At 47.8% G+C, this 25450-nt stretch overlaps 3 protein-coding genes and 1 non-coding gene across 4 annotated transcripts in view; 1 reads left to right on the forward strand and 3 right to left on the reverse strand.

Annotated features, from left to right (window-relative positions):
* Window positions 1-3379: 3379 nt before the first annotated feature.
* PHB2 (prohibitin 2) lies at window positions 3380-7115 on the reverse strand. Its single transcript, XM_014866524.3, has 8 exons — window positions 6816-7115; window positions 6570-6654; window positions 6202-6281; window positions 5190-5374; window positions 4605-4734; window positions 4397-4500; window positions 3894-3971; window positions 3380-3535 (listed from the first exon to the last, which is right to left on the reverse strand). The coding sequence occupies exons 1-8, from the start codon at window positions 6940-6942 to the stop codon at window positions 3455-3457; spliced, it is 870 nt and encodes a 289-aa protein (XP_014722010.3). The 5' UTR covers window positions 6943-7115; the 3' UTR covers window positions 3380-3454.
* LOC123280039 (small nucleolar RNA U89) lies at window positions 4063-4326 on the reverse strand. Its single transcript, XR_006518550.1, has one exon. It is a non-coding gene; the product is annotated as a small nucleolar RNA U89 (small nucleolar RNA).
* An 18-nt stretch (window positions 7116-7133) lies between the features above and the next one.
* Window positions 7134-12430, forward strand: EMG1 (EMG1 N1-specific pseudouridine methyltransferase). The gene is made up of 6 exons (XM_014866525.3): window positions 7134-7503; window positions 10791-10892; window positions 11003-11144; window positions 11526-11584; window positions 11664-11813; window positions 12155-12430. Exons 1-6 carry the CDS (start codon window positions 7336-7338, stop codon window positions 12266-12268), a joined length of 735 nt encoding a protein of 244 aa, XP_014722011.1. The 5' UTR covers window positions 7134-7335; the 3' UTR covers window positions 12269-12430.
* Window positions 12431-12671: 241 nt separating this feature from the next.
* LPCAT3 (lysophosphatidylcholine acyltransferase 3) overlaps window positions 12672-25450 on the reverse strand; it is a 36526-nt gene continuing 23747 nt past the window's right edge. The window contains exons 2-13 of the mRNA XM_014866523.3: window positions 18704-18811; window positions 18089-18195; window positions 17434-17527; window positions 17231-17268; window positions 16616-16794; window positions 15685-15793; window positions 14845-14931; window positions 14581-14744; window positions 13799-13946; window positions 13563-13721; window positions 13328-13456; window positions 12672-13077 (exon numbers count right to left, since the gene is read on the reverse strand). Of these exons, the coding sequence (XP_014722009.2) occupies window positions 13340-13456; window positions 13563-13721; window positions 13799-13946; window positions 14581-14744; window positions 14845-14931; window positions 15685-15793; window positions 16616-16794; window positions 17231-17268; window positions 17434-17527; window positions 18089-18195; window positions 18704-18811 (1310 nt within the window). The 3' untranslated portion in view covers window positions 12672-13077; window positions 13328-13339. The remainder of the gene's footprint in view (window positions 13078-13327; window positions 13457-13562; window positions 13722-13798; window positions 13947-14580; window positions 14745-14844; window positions 14932-15684; window positions 15794-16615; window positions 16795-17230; window positions 17269-17433; window positions 17528-18088; window positions 18196-18703; window positions 18812-25450) is intronic.

The raw sequence follows: 25450 nt of genomic DNA on the forward strand, positions 1-25450 counted from the left end.
CGGCTGAGGAGGCAGGTAGGAGAGAAGAGATGGCCTGGAAAGGCTGGGAGGCCTAGTAGGGTGGCCAGGCCTCAGAGGAGACGCCTGCAGCGGCCCAGGGAGGTAAGGGGTTAAGGCGGTGGGGGGGCAGCCTATAGCAGGAGGACACACCTGTGCGCAGGGGCAGCGGGCGGGGCCCAGGTGAGGAGCCTGCTGCCTGGCAGGCGGAGAAGGAAGGAGGAAGAGTGGAGGCCAGGGCGGCTCTCGGCCCTTGGATCCTGGGCCTCGGCTCCCCTTCCTCTCCTCGGCACTCACTCTCTAGGGGGCAGGCGGCCCTGCCGACAGGTAAAGGCCACCCGGAAAGGGGTCCTTGGGCTGAGCTGGGGACTGCAGTTGGGGGATGAGGTCTGGCGAATTGTTGTGTGTTGGGGGCAGGGGCAAGCTGTGGGGGTGGTGGAGGAAGGGGCTCAGAGGTGGAGAAGACACGGGCAGGGGGCTGCTGAAGCCCTGCCTGGGCCTCAGTGGATCAGGAGTCAGGGTGGGGCTGGTGGCGGGCTGCAGGGCTCACCCGGAAGTGTCCCCAGGGACGCGGGTGGTGGGGGGATGGGAGCCGGGGTTCTGCAGCCTCTCCACCTGGAGCCTGGGCCTAGGACTGCCTGACTTGGAGGGGGGCAGGCTGGGCGGGGGCCCCCGTCTTACCCAGCAGTGTTTGGGTGCTGGTTGGGAGTCTCTAATACTGCCGGGTAATGATGGAGGCCTCTGTTCCTGTATCAGCGACATCCATCGCCGCAGGCCCCCAGGCCCCAGTGGCAACCCCCCCTCCCAACCCTCCCTACACAACCCGGAAGCCCCTTCATTTTGAGTGGAGGGTGCTGCAGAAGAGGTGGCTCTCTGTTGGCTGACTGCCCGCTGAAGGGATACAATGGCCCCGAGCCCTTCCCCCAACCCAGTGTGATTTGTCATTTGGTGGATCCAGAACCCACAGCCGACCTTGAGCTTGGGATTGGCTCAGGAACTCTCGAGACCTCACCTGGCCTGCAGCCAGGGTCCCTGTAGCAACTGGTCAGCTCTAGCCTGGAGCTGCACGTCGGCCGGCTCTGGGTCCATCTTCCAGTACAGTGTTGGATGGTCTAATTGTGAAGCTCCTAACACTGTCTGGTAAAGATGGCCCCCGGGCCGGTTCCCTCGCCAATGACCTTCAGGGAGCCCTGAAGACCATGGAGGCCTCCTGACCAACCTCTGACCTTTACCCCTCCGGATGGGGGGAAAATCACTAGGAAAAGGGGAACAATGGGGAGGAGACAAAATGGCTGCCTCTGGAGCTGCGGCAGGATTTGGAAACATGCTTGCTCTCCAGGCACCTCCATTCTCTTCCTGTCTTGGGGACGTGAAAGAAATAAAGTGTGAATAGAAACTTGTGGCAGGCTGATCTGAGATCACTTGACCCGTTTTTGTCTCTCAGTCTCATTTTAGGCTTCCAGCTCCTGGGGAGTGGGGCTGCCACATCTGCTTCATCTCCCTGTCCCTTTCATGACATTCAACCTGCAAAGCAGGGGATAATTAATCTACTTTCTCCAAAAATCTAAGAAGCTGAAGATGAACCTAGGCCCTAACCCTTAAGACTCACCTCCTCCCCTACTCACCAAGCCTTTAATTTCTGTGCATACTTTTGTCCCGCATGCTCTCTTATGGTTTCGAATGTCCCTTGTCTCCCTTTAAGGACAAGGGATGGGAAACGGGCTGTAGTGGCATGTGGGCACAAGCAGGGTCTTCATTTCTCTGGTGCTTGAGATTCAGCGAGGGCTGTCTTGGGAGGGATGTGAGATGGCTTACACAGGGACTGAAGACAGGCACCTGTTCTGCTGAGGGCCCAGAGAAGCGGGAGTGGAGCCACCTCTGTAGCTAGAGCTCTGGTAATGCATCTGGTGACTGTGAAATTCAAAGTATGGGTAGCCCACAGCAGGCAACACGACTCACTGGGCTTTTGAACATCTAAGTCCCTCGACAGGCACAAATGGTCTCCCCGACAGCTACACGGAACCCAGTTACCAAGGAAGCAGCTGTGTTGGGGTCATCAGATTTTTGGTCTAGCTCAGCAAAGCCACAGCTGTTCCAGCCTTAAAAAAGGAGATGTTGGTAAATAAATGGGGTGATGTGGTAGTAAGAGAGGGTAGGATAAACAGTGCAGCTGGCCTTCAGGATCTGAGGGCCTGCTGCCCCCAGCTTGGGTCCTGTTTTGGATCTGACTGGTGGGCTCCCAGGGTGAGCAGCAGGGCGCAGGCCAGTCTTTGCGCCCCCTGCTGGCAAAGACCCAGGAGTGTGTAATCAAAGTACATGTGTGCCTCCCCAACCCAGCTCGGAAACAGAAGACTTAACTTCAGCTTAAGTAATAAAAATTTATTGAGAATTCCTGGGATGGTGGTTATCGCCTCCCAACCTTGAGAGGAACCAACACGGTAGGAAATCACTGAGAAATCACACACTGTCCCGATACCCCTGGCCAATACAGAGAGGAGGAAAGTCATTCCCCTGAAAATGGGTCAGTCATCGTTCATCTAAGGATTGGGAGGAGAAATGCAGAGGGTACCATCACATGATACTGGGGGTGGGGTGGGGGTGTGCTGGACCCCAAGCTGGCTCCTCAAACACCAGGGGAGACACAGATCCACTTCTCTGGGGGTGCAGTTCTTCACCAGGCTCATTTCTTACCCTTGATGAGGCTGTCACTGTGGAAACAAGACAGACGAATGACATTAGAGGACGTAAATGTTGGAGGCAGAGCACCTCAAGCCACTCCCCCCTCAACTACCCTCCTTCCAGATGAGGGTGTGTGAGGGGGCAGGGGAGTGTGGCAGGTCAGAAAGGTGAGGTTAGGGGGAAGGAGGCAGGTACCGGGAGAGGAGCCGCAAGTCCCCATAGCAACAAGGATGCATCAACAATTTACCTTCCTCTGTGGACACCAGGTCACCAGATGAACAGGGAACAGAGAAAGAGAAGAGAAATGCACATGTGATTTGCCAGCTTCAGGCCCCAAACAGCTCTAAACCCACCTCTGCTCCCAAGGGAAAAAGACAAATGGGTTGGACAGCCAGAAATCTCAGCCTCTGGAGAGGAAGACACTGGGTTCCCTGACCATGCCACTTCTCATCTCTCCTTTCCTAGAATCCTTCTGTGCCCCAGAGTAGTAATTCAAAGCTCCCAAATAAGTACAGTGAATATCATCTTTCCCCACTTTTCAGTTAGACAAACCTTTACAATTAAAGTGCTTTTTAGATGAATAATCCTTTTTGATTTAAAAAAATCAATCCTATGATATTCATTAGGAATTACCAACCACCCACTTTTCTAACTTTGGTTCGGAGAAATGGTGTTTTTCAAGGGTCACAAGAGTAAGCTGGCAACAGGCTCCAGAGCCTAAGTGACCAGACTCAGGTCCCAGGTTCTCTGTGACACCCCACTGGGACAGTCACATCTCTCACCGGGTGAAACTTTCATCCTGTAGGTTCAGCACGAGGTTGTCAGCGGTGAGATAGATACGATTCTGTGATGTGGCAATCTACAGGGCAGGGAATAAGACAGATACTTGACTTTGACCCCCATCTTTGCAATTCAGTAACCACCGATGGAACACATGTGAGTCAGGAACAGGGATGCAGCAATGAGGACATGCTTTCTGCCCTCACACAAGGACCGAGAGCAGCGAGCCCCGCTGATGTGTCAATATGATAACAGGCATGAAGAAAAGGGCAGGGGAGCCCAGAGGAATCTTCTTTGGTGAGAGGGGAAGAGTGTCAGACAAGCCAGTTTGAGTAGAAACCTGAATGAGCAAGACTCTAATTCCTCCACTTGAATGTACTTTAACAGAAAACATCTGCTCTCAAGGCAGCCCCTGAGAGGCTGGGCTCTCAACTCACCGTCTTGGAGATGTTCTGGGCTGCCCGGATCTTGCGCAGTTTGATGTAGCCAGGGTTCTTGCTTAGTGCTTCTCCAAGGTGGGCAGGGTGAAGTTAAGGGGTCACACAAGCCAGCCTCAATCCCTGGCCTCATCCTTACTACTCCCCTCACTCCAGCCCTCCTCTGGGCTGTCAGATCCAAGGTTGCGCTCAGCTGCCTCGTGCCTAGTCCTACTTTGGTCCCCACCTGTGGGCCCTCCTCCAGGCAGCTGCCAGTCACTGGAGGTAGCAGCAGAAACAGAGGCAAGGCCAGCAGTGCTGTTGATCTGCATTACAGTGAGGAGCCAGGCCTCAGGTACCCCACTAAGATTTCAGATCCCATTCAAAACCTCCACCCCCAGGAAGCCAAGGATAGACAGCACGGAGTCGCATTCGCCTTAGTCTCATCAGCCAGCCCATGAGGGAGGGTTGGGAAAGCAAGGTGCCCCGGGGGCTGAGCTGACACCTCTCCAGCAGAAGGATATCATCCTGGCGGCCTCAGCCTCACCCTCAGCCTGCACGATCTTCTGCCGCTGCTCCTGCTTTGCTTTTTCCACTAAGAACTGGGCCCGCTGGGCCTCCTGCTGGGCTGTGGTGGGAGAGGGTCAAGGGGTCAGAAATGTGAGGTGTCAGGAACCCCAGCCCTCCCCCTGCATTCCCAGAAACCCTTGCCCTATGCCTCTTGTAACTCACCCACTTGTTTGGCTTCTACAGCAGCCGTGTACTCTCGGCTAAAGCTCAGCTCTGTGATGGCTACGTCATCCAGGATGAGGCTGAAGTCCTTGGCCCTCTCTGTCAGCTCCCGTCTGATCAACAGGGATACCTGGGGGGTGGGGTGAGGGGGGGAAGGGGAAAGTGGTTTGAGGGAACCAGAAAACTGAAAGGAAGGTGTGTTGCTGTGATCCTCTAAATACCAGCTCTCCTAAAAATGGCAGCAAGCTCACTAACCCTTTCTCAGCTCCTCACTACAACACCTGAGGTGGAAAGGACATGCTCCTCTTTTTCAGCAGGTCCCACTGACTCCTAACCTTCTACTCTCTCCAGTATGCACCCCCAGACGTTGTTACTGTTTTCTCCCATGCTTCCTAACAATGACTGCTATCGAGTTCTAGTCTTGGCTCTCCTCGTTTCCCACAATGACCATGAGTACAGTTTTCAGGTGGAAATGGAACTAGGGTCACAACCCTTTTCTGAGTTGCCTTTCCTAACCCCCAGTGCCTTGGGCCTAGCAGGGAAAAGCTGACACAAATCAGATGGTGACAGGAGCTAGAGTCAGACCTGGGCCCGCTGGGTGATCAGCTGTGAGGCATTGAACTTGGCCACCACGCTCTTGAGCACCTCGTTGACAATGGACGGCAACACTCGCTCCTCGTAGTCTAGCCCTAGGCGCTGGTACATGCTGGGAAGCTCCAGGGCGTTGGGTCGAGACAGCACTCGCAGGGAGATGTTCACCATCTGCAGGTCTAAGAGCGACGTCAGCAGTGGCTGCTCAAGGCCATGGGGGCCTTATCTGGCCTGGTAGACTAGCACCCCTCCCAAGCATTTTCTCCTCCATGCATTTCCCTCCACACCTAGTGCAATGTTGTGCAGTCTGGAGGAGGGTAATTTAGGTGACAAGATGTGACTCGGCACAGGCCAAATGCATCCTTACCTACTGTGAAGTCTTCTCAACCTGCAACCCCTCCATCAAAGCTAATCTCTTTTTTGCCACTGTACTGTGTGCAACCGCACTGTAGGCTCTATGTGCTGTACCATAACCACCCGTCTCCTTTACTAGACTGCAAGAACTCGAGGACAAGAATTGTGTTTTATGAATCCTTTATTCCCAGGGTCCAGAGTTTAGGGAATTTTAAGCGACCTGCACTAAACACAGTATGAAAAAGTGCATTACAGGTGAGCTCCTTGCCTCAGTGTGTACACGTCTCTGTGTGTGTATATGAGAGAACAGGTGCACCAGTGAAGAGTGGGTCCAAGCTTCCCAAGGACAGGGTGTACTAGTGAATATAATTAATAAACCAAGCAGTTAAAAGAAAAAAGGGCTTTAAAACAAAGCTTTGATCTAGGCAGTGAACAAAAGAAAGGATGAACAATGCTCTCACAGAGTTTACAACACGGGGGAGGAGCAGTTAACAGAAATGAGCAAACACAGTGTGTCCAGAATGTACTGATTTAAGCCTACTAGCAAGTGCTGTTACTACAGCTCACCACCACCCGCCCCCAGGGTCTCCGCCTCGCTCCCCTGTTTACTTTAGGTATCCCATCTGCCAGTGACTACCGTGTCCAGACCTACCTTTGGAGCCTGTGGGGGAAGAAATTTTTCGGGGTCTGGCCCGAATGTCATAGATGATGGGGTACTGGAACCAAGGGATCCTGGAGGGAAGGGAACAGGGATAGGTGTTAGGAGACTGCAGTGTCACTAGTTTTGCCCGGTTTTCCATCACCACGTGTTTCCTGGCCTGCTCCTCCTCTTAATGACTACGAACAAGGAGAAATTCTCTTCTCCCTTTGGAAAGCAACAGTTTATGCGCGGCTGGAACTCTAAGCAGCACCCACTGTCCTGGGAGATCGGGGAATCCTATTGAAAGTCCTACTATAGCCACTGGTGGGTCGGCGTTCAAGGGTGAAGGGTCAGGATAAGTCCGCTCTGCCCGCCATTACCTGAAGTGAAGGCCCTCGGCCAGAATGGTGTCCTGCTGTACGCCCCCGATCCGATTAAAGAAGATGGCTCTGTGCCCGCCTTCCACTGTGGGGAGAGGGTGGGGGTGAGGACTGGCCGCTGCGTGGAGTACGTGCCGGCCTCTGGTGGGGCGGGGTGAGGGGCTGGGTGGCCGCGGGGACCCGGCGCGGCCGGGTGGGGGTCTGGGAGGGACGGCTGGTGTCTAGAGGCGGGCGCAGGGTGCTCACCGGTGAACACGGATTCGCGGACGCCATAGGCCACGGCGCCGGCCCCCAGCAGCAGCTTCAGCGCCGTGCCCATGCCCCGCGGCCCGGAGGGCAGCCGTCCCGCTAAGTCCTTCAAGTTCTGGGCCATGTCCGATCCGGAGGCCGGCGGCACCAGCGTCAGCAGGGGGTGCCGACCCGCACGCCTCTACCCCACTCCAGTTTAGGGCTCGCACCCTTCACACGAGGGTCCGGGGCCCGAGGTGCTTGCGGGAGAAAGGGCACCGGAAGTGCGCTCCCTTCTAAACCCTCCCCTCGGGCCACTGCGGACCCGAACTTCGCGCACAGGAATTACGCATCCGGAAGTTCCCGCCCTTTTTTGGAACCCTGCCCTCCCAGAGAGACTTCGGTAGCGCCAGACAGCAAGTCATCTTCCTTTCCAAGCGCCCACTTTCAAAATGGCAGCCGGGAGGAAGTTAGCGATTCGGGCGAGCCAGAGGTTTTAATCTAGGGACGTTAGCACAATTTCCGGTCCGGTGGCAAGATGGCTGCGCCCAGCGGTGGATTCCAACCTCGTGAGCGACGGGCTGGGGAGCAGGAGCCTGGCTGGGATGCCGTCGCGCCCAAGCGGCCCCGACTCGGGGCGGGAAGCAAGATCGGAGGCCGTAGGCTCATTGTGGTGCTGGAAGGGGCCAGTCTGGAGACGGTCAAGGTAGTTTGGGACAAGAAGAGGAGAACTAGTAGATCGATGGGATGGGACCCCGTGGGATGAGGGTGAAGGGCTCAACGCGGATGGAGAAAGCAGAGGTGAAACATGTTTTGGAGGAAGAGTGGCCTAGTTGACTGCCTCTTGGTTTAACATCCTGGGTTGGCACTACTCGTTTTCCTCTGCCCTTCTTAAATCCCATTGCAGCCGTCACGGCCTTGCTTCCAATTGATTTACCAGGATTTTTTGATATAAAGTCATCTAGGGGGAGAGGAGTTTCGTCCATTGTATCACCGTACATCATCCCAGGTTAAGTTACGGGGCAGAGGAGAAGGGTAGTTACTGTAGCGTAGTCTGCCCACCTTTTATTTGTAAGGACTTAACGATTTAATTTGCTAAAAGGTGTCTACTGTCATCATCCTCTGTATTACTGTCCACTTCGAAACACTGTATGGCTCAGATGATCATTTAATACTTTTACATCTTAACCACTGTGGCAGTTTATTACTTGCAGTCTAGAAAACTTTTTTTTAAAATGATCAGCTAATCAGATTTCCTTTCATTTTGTTCTGTAATTGATATTTCTAACCTAATTATAGGTTCTTAGGTATTCATCCCTCACTTAATTGCCTTCTATCTTTCTAGCCTATTCTGAATCTCACTTAACCACTTACTTCATTTCTTCATATGTTCCATGGGGATGATAGTAGTACTTACCTTACTGGGTCGTTGAGAGGATTAAAGAAGTTAATGCGTGTAAGTTTAGAATAATGTCTGTCACTTGGAATTAGTTATTATTGCTACTGATTCCAGGTTACTTATTAAGAAGTTGAAAAAGTCTTGGCCAAATTAAAATTCCTGGAGCGTGCTCTGGAAGAATTTAGGCTGAGTTGTCATTAATGGTACTCCAGGGGTGACAGAAATGATAGCTGGTTTAAATTGCGTTTTTTTTTTTTTTTTTGAGGACGATTAGCCCTGATCTAACATCTGCTGCCAATCCTTCTCTTTTTGCTGAGGAAGACTGGCCCTGAGCTAACATCCATGCCCATCTTCCTCTACTTTATACATGGGATGCCTGCCACAGCATGGCTTGCCAAGCGGTGCCATGTCCACATCCAGGATCTGAACCAGTGAACCTCAGGCCGCCAAAGCGGAACGTGCGAACTTAACCATTGTGCCAGCAGGCCAGCCCCTGAAATCTTCTGTACTGTTATCTTTTGCCTTCCTTCTGCTGGTACCTCTTGCTTCTGCCAGCCTCATCTGGCCCTTGTCTCTCCACTTATTTTTTATACTCCAGCCTCATTGGTCTTCTTTAAGCTCTTTGAAAGCACTAGGTTCTCTTATACCGTAAGGCCATCGCACGTATCTCCTCTAACTGGAAGCTCCCTTTACTCTTTGCTTCATTCATTCCTACTTAATGGTCACTCATTTAACAATTATTGAGTCTATTATTGCTGCTCATTCTTCAATCAGGTTAAATGTTACTTCCTCCTAGAAATGACTCCCTTCCTGGTATAAATCAGGTCCTCCTATTATATTCCTTTAAGGAACCATTTTTCTTTCATAATGTTTATCACAATTTAAGTATTCATGTGGCTGTTTACTGTTTGTCTCTTCATCTAGAAGGCTCTACGAGGACAGACCATAAAGTTTTAAAAATCCTTCTATCTCCAATACCTATGACGGAAATGAATACACATGGTATTCATTCTCTGATTATTCTAGTTAGTGGTTTTCAAGTTTATTAACCACAACCCACAATAAAAAAATTACATTGTGAGCCAGTATACACACTCAACTAGTCATGCATCGCTTGACAGGATACATTCTGAGAAATGCATTGTTAGGTGATTTCGTCCTTATGTGAACGTCATAGAATGTACTTACACAAACCTAGGTAGTATAGCCTACTACACACCTAGGCTCTATGGTACTAATCTTATGGGACTACCATTGTATATGTGGTCTGTCATTGACTGAAACGTCATTATGTGATGCATGAGTGTATATGAAACCAAAAGTTTCATAAACCATTACTACATGTGAGGTACTCTGTTTTCTATTCTATTTCATTAAAAGAGCAAAAATCCTGGTTATAACTTACTAATGGTTTGAAACTGGATTCTTCTATTTAAGAGGTTCTTTTTCTTCTATAAGTGTCCCATGGACTTAGTTCTCAGTCCTTTTGTTCTTTCTCTATGCTTACTCTCTGACGTTATTTCAGTTATTTAATTTCAAAATCTGCATGCCTCTTCCCCAAACTTTCTGAAGTCATGTATCTCAAGAGGTTGCCAGACATATATATGCTCTATTGATAGATAAAAACTTAGGCTTTCAAAACCTGTATTTGTATTTAGTGGTATGTTTTTAGACGCTTTACTGACCACCTGATGCTCCTAGGACTCCAAATTGCAATTTGCAATTCTTTCTTTTAGCTGCTACAGATGGATCCAGACAGATCTTTAGTATCAAACTTCGAGCTGGTGTCTTTTCTAGTATACAGAGTTGTCAGCATAGTACTCCTCATTCTCATGCCCCTGTTATTCCTGAATTATTTCTGGCATTGTGCCTGATACTTGAGGGTTCTGCAGTTTACAAAGCAGTTTCATCTATAACCATTGCCATTCAGTTCCCCAGTTCCCACTTACTCAGCATCATTTTCTTTCTTTGCATTTCTGCGTTTTATTCTGTTCGTACCTTTGCTCACGTCTTAAAACGTGGGGACGATCCCTCTTCTGTCACTTCTGAGAGAAGTATTCCTTGATTAAACTACCTCCTGCATCATGAGCATTGTCACACTTCCTCCTGTTCAGATTTGCAGCTCTTCTCAGTGTTTGTTATAAGCAAACTGAGGGTAGTGACTGTGTATATTTTGCCCAGTGTATACATAATGCTCCTGTGATGAGCAAGCATTCAGCCTTGCTCACTAACCTCACTCCTTCCTGGTTCCTCACTGGCTTTGCCTAATAGCCATAGGTTTTAAAGTTAAATCCAGTCTAGATCGTGTGAAGTCACAGGTTGCGCCTTCCTTCTTCCTTCGAAGATCAGTTACGGGGCCTGGGGTCCCTGGGGGTTGGGGAGAAAGGAGAGTAACATGGCCACACAGTAATCCCCCGACGGGCTTGCTGGGCTCTACCCCCAGAGTGTCTGATTCAATAGATCTACAGTGGACCTGAGAACTTGACTGTCTTAACAGATTTCCCGGTGCTGCTGCTGGTTTGGGGACCACACTTTGAGAACCACTAGGCGCGGTCAAAGCAGCTTATGTTGCTATCATGTTCCCTGTCCTTCAGGTAGGGAAGACATATGAACTGCTAAACTGTGACAAGCACAAGTCTATGTTGTTGAAGAATGGACGGGACCCTGGAGAAGTGAGACCAGACATAGCTCACCAGGTAACTCCAGGGACAGAGATCACAACCCCTGGAGTCTTTTTATGGAAGGTAGAGCAGCTGCACGCTGCTTCTCTTCAGTCCTAACTGTGCCCGGTTTCTGCCGCCCTCAGAGTCTACTGATGCTGATGGACAGTCCCCTGAACCGAGCTGGCCTGCTACAGGTTTATATCCACACACAGAAGAATGTGCTGATTGAAGTGAACCCCCAGACTCGAATTCCCAGAACCTTTGACCGCTTTTGTGGCCTCATGGGTGAGATCCTTAGGACTCAAAGTTCAGAATGAACTTGGCAGTAGTGAAGAAGGGAGAAGAGGAAAAGGGATAAATTAAACATAGAATTTTGAAGTGGAGGGAGGCGGGCACATGACTGATCCCAGAACAAGGACTCTTCATCATCTTTCCATGTGCATGGGTGAAGCCTGCGTGGGTTCCTGGCTGCGTGAAAAAGGGAGTGAACCCATTGCCACACCACTAGTCATATGCTTGACAACCACTTGTTGATGACGTTTTAGCAGTACAGTGTGGACGTAAAGGACACGTGGAGCCCCGCTTCCTAGGCTTGTTTCTGGTTAGCTTACTGGGCAGAAGGAGTAGTGTCTCCACCTAGCTCTGAACTCCTTCTTTCTGCCCTAGTTCAGCTTTTACACAAACTCAGCGTCCGAGCAGCTGACGGCCCCCAGAAGCTCTTGAAGGTGAGGTATTTACACCTCCTGCTTGGAGGTAGGGTTCTGTGAATGCTTCTTGGGCTGATTTTTCTCTTTTTTTCTTTAGGTAATTAAGAATCCAGTGTCAGATCACTTCCCTGTGGGATGTATGAAAATCGGCACTTCATTTTCTACCCCCGTCGTCAGTGATGTCCGAGAGTTGGTGCCCAGCAGTGACCCTATTGTTTTTGTGGTGGGGGCCTTTGCCCATGGCAAGGTAGGTTCTGGGCTCAACTCTTAGATTCTTCATAGAGCTGGAGTTTAGTACAGAATTCTGAGTTAGGATTCTGACAATCCTTTTCCTTCTAAGTTGGGAAATAGAGGATAAGAACAAAGCTGGAAGACAAATGGGAGTTCCACATCCTGCCACAGGATGCATCCTTTAAGGACTGCTGGCACATTTTTAATAGTCAAAGCTAGGACTTCTTCACCCTGTGGACAAATCTGACAATAGCAGCACTGTGAAATATTTGCCCAGCCCTGTTTCTCCTGCCCTAAGGAAGGGATGAACCTGTTACAGAGGGATTGAGTTGGCTGACAGAACTGTCCTCTCTTTAGGTCAGTGTGGAGTATACAGAGAAGATGGTGTCCATCAGCAACTACCCCCTTTCTGCTGCCCTGACCTGTGCAAAACTGACCACAGCCTTTGAAGAAGTATGGGGCATCATTTGATGTAGAACCTTGTTCTGAAACAGAGACTGGACATTGCATCCCTTGACCCTCTTCTCAACTCACTGTTGGAAGATGACCTTCTTGCACCAAGACTGTGGGGTTTGCAGAAGCCAAGGCTATACAGTTGCTATTTGTTTCTCCTATAAATACTGTTCTTGCAAACCTGGTGGTTCTCTGGCGATTTCTCAACTTAGAATCTAATGGTGTCAGTTGGTGGTTCTCTTCAGACTTTAGGGAGAGATGTGAGGTTACAGGGTGTGCACTTTGGTTCCCAGCTCTGCACGTGAGCTTTGGCTCCAAACCTTTGAGATTACTGTGCTTGAAAGGAAAGAGCCCTGAGTAGTTCAGCCATGGCAGGCATGGAGAACTTGGTCTGAAGGAAAGCAGCCAGGAATGCTAGCAGTGAAAAACTGAAGAAACAGAAGTGATTTTATCTGGTACAGTTCCAAGGTAGAAAAAGTGGAGCAGGTGGGGCCTTGTACCCCTTCCCTCCCCCCCATGGGGGGGGCAGTGGTAGTGGTACGTATACAATCATAGTAAATTGGCAGAAGGAAAAAACAACAGATTCCTGGCTAGAGGGAGAGATAAGGCATCGTGCATGGGGGAGCTGAGAGGAGACACGGGCCCCTCTACTCCTCCCACGAGAGTTTCCCCTTTGCCCCAAATGAAGATTTGGCTGGCAGCAGAGGTACAGCTGGGAGTGCCATGTCTTCCCACTCCCTGGCTTCTGTGTTCTCTGTGCTCTGGGGCGAAAGAGTGCTGTGAAAAGGGAGATGAATAGTTTCTGCACCATTCCTGCTCTAGGCCACCTGCAAGAGAAGAAATTTGATTGGGAGGCTGGTCAGAGTTACTCCTTCTAGTCCCTGGTCTACAGCCCTTCCAGCTTCTTCCTGCCATGCCTAAGTTAGAGTAGTCAGTGCCCCATACTGTGTTTCCTAGAAGCCAGGCTACCCTGAGACTCACCCCAAATTTCCAATAATCCCTTCGCCCCTCTCCCCAGGCTATTGCTCTAATCTGTAACCTGGCAGTTTCAGCTTAGCTGTAGGGATGTTTACTTACCAGGAAAACAGATTATTCCATTTTCTTTAACTTCTCTTTCCTTGGCACCATTGCTTTGTGAACATAAGGCAGTATGAACAGTAGGCTCAAGAAGAAAACGTGACCAAGAAAATAGATGGATTTATACACCTGTGGAGAGATACAGGCCACTGAGGTAGGCAAAGAGCATAGAATGTGCCTTATGGCCTGAGGTTTTGTGATTCTCTCCCATCTTTGCAAGCAGGCCCTCACTTACTTTAAGCCATTTGTCCCATGTGAAGAGGCAGAAGGCAGTCATTGAGTAACCCATGAAGAGCCAGTGGATAGTCTGCTGCACCAGATAGTAGAAGGGTTGCAGGACAGTAATGGAAGCCAGGTTGCTCAGGGTTGGGCTCTCTCGAATTAGGCTGGCAGCCTGGGGAGGAAGGGGAGAGATCATCCATGTCTTGCCCCTTCTCACATTCCCCTTTCAGCCACCACCCTAAGGCCCACCTGTCTTTCCACGATAACAATGAGGAATTCCATCTGGAAGCAGATCAGGTATCCTGAGTGTAGGCCATGCCAGAGGGCCAAGAATAACAGCGAGAGACCTTGGGAAAGTTCTTTATTTCCAAGGAACTTGAGGCGTTTGAAGATGTAACTAGAGGAAAGGGTCGGTAAGGATGAGCCTCAGACCAGTCCTTGCACTCCCACCATCCTGCCTCCGGGTCCTCGCACCCCGGAAGTACAGTGGTGGTGACGGGCTCCCCCTTGGGGCCACATGGGGTAAGGGAAGCAGTGCTGTCTGATTAGCTGTAGAGATGGAGGGCAGGGAGGTTGATGACTCACAGTTGAGAGACAGAAAACAGAACTATGGCTTAGCTGGGTGAACTTGGGCCAACAACAGATAATGACTGAGTGCCTGAAGCTGAAGTTGCAGTGGGGACCAGCTCTCTAACTCACGCTGCGTACACTCCAGGGGTGGGGACCCATAAACAAAGGTATTTACAAACAGGACAATGGAGAACATAAAACCAGTGGCAGAACTGGGATTAAAACCCAGGACTCAAGGCACTTATATATCTTGCTCTTGTTTTTCAAATGTGACAGGAATGGTTCTTTGGGGGTGGGGGTGGGGGTGGAGACAAAAGCATGTGGGTGTGTGTGAGAATGACTGGAGTTTCTACCCAAAGTGGGAACAGATGGATAGAAGTGACATCACACATCCCTGCCCTCAAATCCCAGAAAGCGGTGGAAGGAAGGAGCCAGGGCCCAGACCTCCCTCTGCGGCTTACCGGGCCACCCAGGCATTGGTGTTGATGTTGAAAGAGGCGATGGTGCCAGTGAAGCGCGGGTTTGTTTCAAAGAGCCACACCTTCATGTTAGCACACGCATCCCACTTGGCCTTTCCATTTTCAAAGTTATTGAAGCCCAGCCCCGTCAAGATGCATACTCCTTCCTGAGGGAAGGAACGACTCAGTTAGGGTTCTTGCCACTCTCCCCGCCACTGTCCACCACAGCTTGTCTAAATAAGACCCTGTTTCATCTTTTCTACTTACTGTGACCAGCCAACAGGTGACATATTTGTACAGCACAAACTTGCCCCAGACCAGCATGTACATGCAGCGGAACCAGAAAGGGCGGCTCTTGAGAGAAGAAAAAACACACATGCATCAGGGATGCCACCTGGGCAAGGCAAATTTCCCTTATTGTTCTTCCCTTTCAAACTCGCGGCTGACTACTTCATGTCCACCTGACAGCTGGCTTCACCGCCATTGTAAGAGGCTAAGAGGAATAAGCAGGGAGCCCAGTGAACATCCATTTACCTCCTTTTCCTTGGAGAGTCCTAGAAACAGCATTGTCCTTAGCTCTTCTCTTAAAGTACTGAGCACTTGGGACACTAGTACCATGGGACTTTGATAAATCCATGTCCAACCTTAATTTAAAGAGGGTGACTTTCCCAGAGTGGGTATGGGACTGTTAAAGCCTTTCAGCTGGGCAGGAGCCAAAGCCAGCACTTCCCCCTCCCTTGGGTTTTGAATTCCCTAGAACCCCTCAATCTATCAAGAGAAGGAAACGGGCTGGAGAGGACCAGAAGCTGCTAAGCTCTGAGGAGTCACTTGGCTGTGATTAAGCACACTAAGAGCTGCTCCTGGGGAAGGCGAGGGGTGCTAAAAGTGCACCTGGCACAGCTCTGTGCCCGCGAAGGTCGTTCAGTGCTGGCTGATGAACATGTCCCGGCCCGGCTGGCATTGACACCAACTCTCCCAGATCTAGAGCAAAACCAACATGCATTTGTAGATGGTATCACCCGCTTGTTGGCTATCTACAGGGATCCTCGCCTGGCCGTTTGCTATCTCTCATGCAGTGATACTGCTGCTGCGTTAGTAACCACTCACGTCGTAGTCTTCAGTGAGGAAATACTCTTCTGTGATGTGAGGGCTGAGCAGAGTGTAGCCCACTAGGTAGACAAGGCCCAGACTCAGGCGCTTGAGAGCAGGTTTGGTGCTGGAAAGGAACAAGCAGAGTCACAGCGGGCAGAGCGAATCCCATCACCCTCCAACCTTTAAACAGGAGAGGAGTGTCTCCAAGTGTGGCTTGGTCTGGAATGGGATGAGAAGCTCCGCTGCCTGAGGTCTATACTGAGTCTCAGGGAAAGACATCTTCTCTCTGTGGCTGGATATGAGGAAGGGTGAATGCAAAACCCTGCAAGTTGCAGGGCAGGGCGGACAGCAGGGGAGCAGTGTGGGTGAGTCTGTGGTGCCTACCCTTCAGGGTACCACTCATCTCAAGGTCTCACCAGTGTCCTCAGTCTACGTCGGGACTGAAGCCCAGTGCAGAGGTGATAATGACCAACTTTCAATCTGCTCCTTCCTATCGTGGTTCAATTGATGCTTCAACTTAGGCAGACAAGTTCTCAGCGATAGGATTTTTCTGGTGACTTTTAAATTTTCTACAGTGATATATATTTACATACATTTTTATATATTTAACAATCTTTTTTTTTTTTTTTAACTGAGAAAATGAGTTTTAAAGGCAGGGACATAACTGGTTCAGGCAAAATCCTGTGGCATAAAAATGAATTTTTATGTTGGTACTACGGGGTCAGAATGGATGGCTGGAAGTGACCTAAGCTGAAAAGGGCCCACTCTGCGGGCAGTGAGCGGGTACGGCGTGCCTGTTGCCACAGGCCAGGAACAGGCACAGGCCTGGGGCCAGGACCATGCTGGAGAATGCAGCCAGGACTGGCCGTTAGGAAAGTCACTCCAGAAGTGGCTTTGTATCAGGTGAGATACCTACACAGAGGTCTTGACCAAGAGGGGCAATTACCTGTTTGGTATCTTCCCTGGTATGTCAGTCAGCTGTCCCTGCACCAGCTTCATGTAGTGGTTCATTGAGAACTGGGGCCCTACCAAGAAGGCCCCATAGAAGTAGGAGAAACCAGCAACTTCCAGCAGGGAAGGGACACCCCGTATGGCATATTTCTGTTGCTCAGAGGACAAGGAATTCTATGCCGAGAAGAGAATGAATGGTTCAGGATAACCTTGAATCTCCCCCCAAGAGCCAGTCTGAGTGTTCCCCACCCTTGTGCCCCACTGGACTGGGGTTCTTCCAATAGCCATCTCTTTGAGGGGAGGATATGGAGAAAAGTAGTTGCTTCACGTGGAAATGAGTATGTGCAGGGTAGCTGAGCAACAGCTGGCTGCTACTGCTTTTCCAAATGCCTTGCTGGCACTGATCTCTGGACTTTGTGTAAGAGCTGGATCTGGGCAAATTAGATTTGTTGATCCTTGCTCAGTGCTATCTGCAACGGAGATCACACAGGCTGGGGATGAGGAAGAGGCTCTGCCCCTAGCATTTGGGTCCAGTCTTTTGGTAACCACAGCCTTTCTCCTTCCCTCTGGTCAAATTTCTTAACCTCTCTGTGGAGGAAAGGGTACTTACCTGCTCTTTCCCTCCGTCAAAGTAGTCAACAGCCAAACCTGAGCAGAGAGAGAAGGTGTGGGTAGAGTAGAGGGAGAGGACGCCGAGGAGGTGGCCTGTGGACTGAGTGTAGCCAGGAGTGCATGGGGAGAGCACAGAGGAGGGTTATGGTCAGATGGGGAGCAGCCTGGCGTAAAAGGGGAAGGCAGTGGTCCACCACTCACCAATCAGCTTCAAGGTCAGGACACAATGCGGCATTGTCCACTTGATATCGTAGTTGCCAGTGGCTGTGTAATAATATCCAGCAAGAAGGTAGGCCTGGGAGAGGGGGAATTATTTATTCTACCATTGCTACTATTCCTTTTATCTTCTCCCTGCTCTGAAATCCAATGTATTTTTTCACTTTTCCTTTCTCCTGGTCTCATCATTAAAGGCTTTAAGAAGTTCCTATAAATGGAGAAACTGAATCTATAACGGGGAAGAGACCTGCTCAAGGTTTCTCAGCAAAATGAGGGCTGAGAATTTAGATGCTTAGATTCTGCAGCTCATTCTAGTCGATTTTCTGCCTTGCCTTTAAGTGACTCCCCTCACGGACAGCTGCGCTAATCCTGGTCAAAATCAAAGAATCTTAACGGCACAGTCCTATGCAAAGGACTAGCTGGCACCCCTTCCCTGAGGCAGGTAATGGATTTCACTGCAATCTGAAGATGAGACACCTGGCGTCTGTGAAAAGTGACCTCCCCGATGTCATGCTGCCAAGTGTTGCTGGGAGACAGGATTAGAAACTGGATCTTCCAGTTCACTGCTTTTTCTACACCACAGTCCCTGACCTGCCGCCACCCCCAAAGTGACCTAAGCTACCAAGGGAAAGACGTTTACCATCTGGAAGCAAAAGGTAGTGAGGACGGCGGTGATGGTGCGGCCCATTAGTCGAAGGATGAGGAACTGAAGCACAACACATAGCAGGGAGTGGTAGAGCTGGTTTCCTGGATGCAGAGAAGAGAGCAAATTTTAGCCTGTTTTTTTTTGCATTCCCGCCCTTCCTGAGACTTCTAAACACAAAGAGAATATATAAAGAAAAAACTTTGGTATTAGATATTTTTTCCAAAATAGCCTCATGTTTTGGAGGAAGGGAAGGAAATGAATTGTATAAATACAATGGACGATCAGGGAGTTACTGTATTTCTGAGTGCTGGAGCTAAGGGATGCTCCTGAGGGGACGCCTTGGATCCGTCACCCAGTGATAGCCACAGCGGAGAGAAACTGAAGCTTCCCTCCCTGTTGATGGAGTCTGGGAAGGGTAGCCACTCTCAAAATGTTTTTATCTGGGAGAGGAAAGCTTAAGCTGTGTTCCTGTCCATACAAACCCTGTCTTTGCAAGCAGAGCATTAAAACTTTCCAACCCATCAAATTCTCTCCAGGAAATTTTGTTCAAGTCTGTTCCTTCCCAGCTTCCCTCTAACTGTGGTGCCACTGCTAATCCTGTTCACTCACCAAAGTTAAAATACATAATTGAGAGGCCTGTGAAGGTGTGGAAGAGATGGATGAGGTAGCTGTCCTTGTAGAAAAGGTAATGCCGGTAAAACAAAGCCAGGGGGTAACCTGGAGGGGGAAAGAGCAGAGTGGGTTACTCATGCCTGGTGCCCTCCCAATTTTCTTTTGGAAGTTTATATGTCATGAAACTCAGCCCAGAGAGGAAAAAACATATATTATATGGATGTCAACAGAGAAGATGATAACAGTATCCCCAAGAATCAAAAGTCTCTTTGTAAATACAAATTTAAACTGAAGATACTAATTTTATATTGAGGCAATACAAAACTGGGTACTAAGACTACGTTTCACTTACAGTCTGTTAAATACTGCTAGGAATTTTCTCTGCCATTTTTCTTAAATGATATAAGGAATCAAGGGTACCCAACTATGCCCAGAAATACTATTTTACACCTTTATGATCTATTATAATTTCATCACCTGTCCTGCTATAGTATTATCAGTCAGATTATTAAGAGGATACATATAAATTTGGGATTGCTGACTGCATATACATTTGCATATATGTGTACAGGATACGTGTAGATACTCCTCACACACTGAGGTCTGGGCACTGACCGAGTTATAAATCCATTTAGGTATACTGGAAAAACATCTTCTCAGGCTGTGACTCAGAGGATAGTCCCAGGGCCATGACTGAACTACAGGGGTCGCCTGATAGGCTGTGACCTGATGATGCATGGCCCAGGGTTGCTGACTGAATTAAAAAGGGCCAATAACATTTGGTATTCCTCAACTAAAACTGGCGTGTTCCAGGGTTTTACTACAGACTCACACTCAGTAGTCTGTCAGCAGTAGTGCACATGCGAAGAATTAGAATTCTGACTGTTTTTTGGAAGGACACTTAACCTATCCTATCTACATAATTAGTGTTCTTGGCTGGTGACAGTTCCCAGTTGCTGGAATTCTTGCTTTTAAGTTGTAGTTAATCACTGGCAATATAGTGGTGAGTTCGGTTAACTCTGCAATGCTTAGAAGAGAGTCACACACCAAGAAAGTGCGAAGTAAACGTGCTAAGTTACATATTGGCTTATGTCCTTCCAGTCTTTTTTCTCATACCTTTTGTTTTAACTTATGATCACAGCTTGTGTACTTATGCATCCTAGTTTTTTCACATAACAGTCTATCAACCATTTGATCTTCCCGGTGCCAGAATTGCTGGTGTTCTTTGGTTGCTGTTCTCATAGTGGGCTAGGCTCTTTATCAAATTTATAGCTTCATGCAAGTAGTTAATTTTATAGTTACCCTGTGGATAACTGGCTCATTCATTCATTCAGCAAGTATTTACTGAATGCCTACTATATGCCAAGCATTCTGTTTATAGAGTACATAATGAAGGCGGAGGTGGCGCATACTGGTTTATTTTCTAGCTGAGATGAAGTGATATAGAATTACTAGCTCAAGGGACAGGGTGGCATCTATCACCCTTTCCCAGTCAGATGAATGAGCAAAGAAACAGGATCAAGTCTCATACGTATCACATGGGCAGAAATTTGGCCGAGACAGAATACCAGGTTAATAGCAAGTATTGCTAAGAATCAGAGCCATGTCCTAGAAAGTGTATCAAATAAGACCTGACTGTCTTAAATCTTTTGCTTTTATTTTTAATGTTTTAGGGATAAGGATATAAAGGAATAGAAACAACAAATAGGCTAGATCTTAATTATCTAGAGTACTCATAAATAAGTTCTGGATAGCTAAGAGTTTACCTCTTTAAGCACTAAAACTTTTAACCATTTGGAATGCTTGAAATTAAAAAACACAACACACTACTTTGCCTCCTTAAATTGAACACAGCATTGTCTTGGCGATCCGGGTCATACTCACTCTAAAGTCAAGTCATGACGGCTTTATGACCTGCTGAGGTGTGTAAAACTGTTTGCTCTGACCCTCGTGGGCCTACACTGTCTGGCATTCTGAATTCTTGCATCCATTTCTTAGAGCTTTTCTGCCCCTGTCCTTGCTATTCAGGGATCAACAGTCACTTTAGGAGCTTTCAGTGCGCCTGCCAAGAACAGTTCCTTTCCCTACTTCTGATTTCCTGCAGGCCTTAGAAACCATAACTTTGTTTTAAATGTTAAAAGAAGGAGGGTAAGACGAGAGCAAGGGTCTTGGGTGCTTTCCCTACAGACTTAGTGCAGAGGCCTGGTAACATCAGTTCTGGCCATGCCAGGCCCTTTCTGCTACCTCTTGTTTTCAGGTGTATTTCGGGGGACTGGAGGTTGTTGAGTCCCATGCAGGTGAAGTATTATTACTCACTAGTAAACACACGAGAAGAAGATGGAGCAAGTGGCAGGAAAATAAAAAGACTGCAGCGGGCCAGGTTACCAAGAACATTAAGATCATAACAGAGAGCAGCAAAGCCTGGCATGAACCCGCAGAGGGGAAGGAGGAGCTGTGCTGGGCTGAGTTGCTGTGACGACGCAGAGCTGATTTTGAGTGTGTAAACACCAAACCTTGCTCTTGGCTGCTGCTCAGCTCAGCAGGCTTTGGAGCCTGGCTGCCCAGTCACCCCTTCAGGCTGTGCTGTTTTTTGGGAGGGTGTCGTCCTACAAGCTGTTTCTGAGTCTTAATGCGTTTTGTGGGAGCCATTATAGTGGCTACAGTCACCTGAAGAATCTTCAAAAAAACAACGAAAGTTGTTCCTCACCGACCCACCCACCTGTCAGAGTCTGATCCAGCAGGGCTGGGTGGTTCTACGTGCAGCCAGGGTGAGGAGCACCGCCTTCCTAAAGTCCTGGTGGAAGGCAGCAGTACTGACGAGGTCCTGAGAATAAAATTCTGAGCTGGATGACTGGGGGTTGCTGTCTTTCCTTTAATAGCACCAAACAGGCAGAGGTTTGTTTCACAAACCTGGTCCAGAGGTTTTTTTTTTTTATTAATGTTATGATAGATTACAACCTTGTGAGATTTCAGTTGTACATTATTGTTAGTCATGTTGTGGGTACACCTCTTCCCCCTTTGTGCCCTCCCCCCACCCCCCCTTTTCCCTGGTAACCACGGATCAGATCTCCTTGTCAATATGTTAACTTCCACCTGTGAGTGGAGTCATATAGAGTTCGTCTTTCTCTGACTGGCTTATTTCGCTTAACATAATACCCTCAAGGTCCATCCACGTTGCTGCGAATGGGCCAATTTTGTCTTTTTTTATGGCTGAGTAGTATTCCATTGTGTATATATACCATATCTTCTTTATCCAATCATCAGTTTCTGGGCATGTAGGTTGGTTCCATGTCTTGGCTATTGTAAATAATGCTGCGATGAACATAGGGGTGCAAGGGACTCTTGGGATTTCTGATTTCAGGTTCTTAGGATAGATACCCAGTAATGGGATGGCTGGGTCATAGGGTATTTCTATTTTTAACTTTTTGAGAAATCTCCATACTGTTTTCCATAGTGGCTGCACCAGTTTGCATTCCCACCAACAGTGTATGAGGGTTCCCTTTTCTCCACAACCTCTCCAACATTTGTCGCTCTTGGTTTTGGATGTTTTTGCCAATCTAACGGGTGTAAGGTGATATCTTAGTGTAGTTTTGATTTGCATTTCCCTGATGATTAGCGATGATGAACATCTTTTCATGTGTCTATTGGCCATATTTATATCTTCTTTTGAGAAATGTCTGTTCATGTCCTCTGCCCATTTTTTGATCGGGTTGTTTGTTTTTTTGTTGTTAAGCCATCCAGAGGTTTTTAAAAGGACTTGTTTGGCAGTACTGTAACTGTTTCTTCTTTTTGATTGTTTGTTTAAAGGAGGGCCTTCAGGAGCTTGGCAGATGGAGGATGATAAGTTAAGCTCCACTCTGAGCCTGAGGATGCCCTACTCGAATGAGAGCATTCCAAGAGCAAAAACAAGGGCATTCAAAACGCTGTGATCCTTAAAGCAGACTGCTGGGAGGCATGGAGCTTGATTCTCTCAGGGCCTGTAGTCAAGCACATGTAGTGGACACAGCTGTATGCTCCAGTCAGTCATTGGACGTCTACTTGGGTCCAAGTGCCGTCTGAGTTGGGGACTAGGATCCATCACAACCTAGTTGTTATGGAACTCCTCCTTAGTCTCTGTACAAGAGTTGTGAAATTACTTATTTTTTTGCTGGGAAAGATTTGCCCTGAGCTAACATCTGTTGCCAATCTTCCTGTTTTTTTTTTTTTACTCTCCAAAGCCCCAGTACATAGTTGTACATTCTAGTTGTAAGTCCTTCTAGTTCTTCCATGGGAGCCACTGCCACAGCATGGCTAGTGACAGACGGGTGGTGTAGGTCTGTGCCTGGGCACTGAACTTGGGCTGTCGAAGCAGAGCATGCCGAACTTTAACCACTAGCCATCAGGGATGCTCTGAAATTACTTACTAAACCTAAAGGTTCTGAGGTTTCATTTGAAGAAATAGAAATGGGCTGTTTCCATTAAAGTCTGGTAAATTTCTTTGCCTTTCATCCTGTCTAGCTATTTCTGGGCTCTGTAGGAATATGATATGACCCCATCTGATCAGTCAGTGGTTCACATGACCCTGGTAAAAAGAAAATAGAGTGTGTTCTGGTAAGTGTGTGGGAGAAGATGGAACTAACACTCCACAAAGTGTTCTATAACGTCTGCAGCATGTGGTAGTGGGTTTTAAACTTTCTGGTCTCAGGACCGCTTTATACTCTTAAAAATTATTGAGTACCTCAAACAATTTTTGTTAGGATGGATACTATCTACCGATATCGACTGTATTAGAAGATAAAACTAGGAAAACTTAACTACTAATTCATCAAAAAAAAAGAGAAACTTACTACATGTTAATAGAAATTAATGAAATAATTAATGAAAACAACTATATTTTCCAAAACAAACTAGTAAGACCATTAATGAGAAGAATGGCATTGTTTTACATTTTTACAAATTTCTGGCCTTTATCTGGCTTAACAGAAGATAGCCGGATTCTCAAATCTGTCTCTGTGTTTAGTCTATTTTTACATGTTGTTCTGGTTAAAAATATGAAGAAATCTGGCATCACACAGTTATACAGTGGAAGGAGAATCTTAATAGCCTTTTCAGATAATTTTGGATATTCTTCTTTGCTACTATAGCAAAACTCGACAAGTAAGTAGTTTCTTAAAGGTCAGTTGCAATGCAGAGTCTACAACCATATCAATCAACTTTTCATACTCTGTTACATTAAGATCCATTGGTCTCTCCCGTGTTTGGAATGAGTCTTTTACCCAGGCATGGTTTTTGTAACATCAGCCATCAGTCGTTTGCAAAGTATCAGTTCACGAGTTAGGCAGATCTTCCAAATACTGACATACAATATAAAAAAACACATTTCTTCTTCTTTTTTTTTTTAATTGAGTTATTGATAGGTTACAATCTTGTGAAATTTCAGTTGTACATTAATGTTTGTCAGTCATGTTGTAGGTGCACCACTTCACCCTTTGTGCCCACCCCCCACCCCACCTTTCCCCTGGTATCCACTAAACTGTTCTTAGTCCATAATTTTAAATTCCTCATATGAGTGGAGTCATACACAGATTATCCTTCTCTCGCTGGCTTATTTCACTTAACATAATTCTCTCAAGGTCCATCCATGTTATTGCAAATGGAATGATTTTGTTCTGTTTTGCAGCTGAGTAGTATTCCATTGTATATATGTACCACATCTTCTTTATCCATTCGTCTGTTGCTGGACACTTAGGTTGCTTCCACGTCTTGGCTATTGTAAACAGTGCTGCAATAAACATTGGGGTGCATAGGACTTTTGGGATTGCTGACTTCAAGCTCTTTGGATAAATACCCAGTAGTGGGATGGCTGGATCGTATGGTAGTTCTATTTTTAATTTTTTGAGGAATCTCCATACTGTTTTCCATAGTGGCTGCACCAGTTTGCATTCCCACCAGCAGTGTATGAGGGTTCCTTTTCTCCGCAACCTCTCCAACATTTGTTGCTATTAGTTTTAGATATTTTTGTCATTCTAACGGGTGTAAGGTGATATCTTAGTGTAGTTTTGATTTGCATTTCCCTGATGATCAGCGATGATGAGCATCTTTTCATGTGCCTATTGGCCATCAGTATATCTTCTTTGGAGAAATGTCTGTTCATGTCTCCTGCCCATTTTTTGACTGGGTTGTTTGATGTTTTGTTGTAAAAAAACACATTTCTTAACATCACCACTGATTTTCAGCAGAAAAGTCTTTATACATTGGGAAGCTCTCAAACTCATGGGAGGGGATACAAGTTTTCCAAAATTCTAATTTTCACTTGAAAGCTTGAATTTTATCATTGACTACAAATACTGTCAGTTGTTTTTCTTGAAGTGACAGGCTCAATTTGTACATTTTCAAGAAACTACCTGCCAAGTGCTCAAGTCTAAATAACCATAGTTTGTCTGTCAGTCACTCTTTCAAGTAAAAATGGCATTCCAGGGAAAAAGGAGGTGTTCATTCACCCTGTGACTCGTCGATGGCCCGAGGCTCGGCCTCGAGACGCCCTGTGCTTCAGCAGGAGGGCTTCGTGCACATTCCTCATTCTTCCAACAGAATATCAAAAATTCTTCCAACAGAATATCAAAAAGACATGTTCTCAAGGGTTGGGATTTAGTAAAATTAATAATATTCACGCTCCGCCGAGGACATTCTGCAGTGAATCTGGCCTCTTTTTGGACTGGGAGCGCACGGCGGTGGAGAACAGGGGCAGCAGGGGTGTGTGGGGCC

The sequence above is a fragment of the Equus asinus genome, chromosome 22 (genome assembly GCF_041296235.1).
Source record: "Equus asinus isolate D_3611 breed Donkey chromosome 22, EquAss-T2T_v2, whole genome shotgun sequence".
NCBI lineage: Eukaryota > Metazoa > Chordata > Mammalia > Perissodactyla > Equidae > Equus > Equus asinus.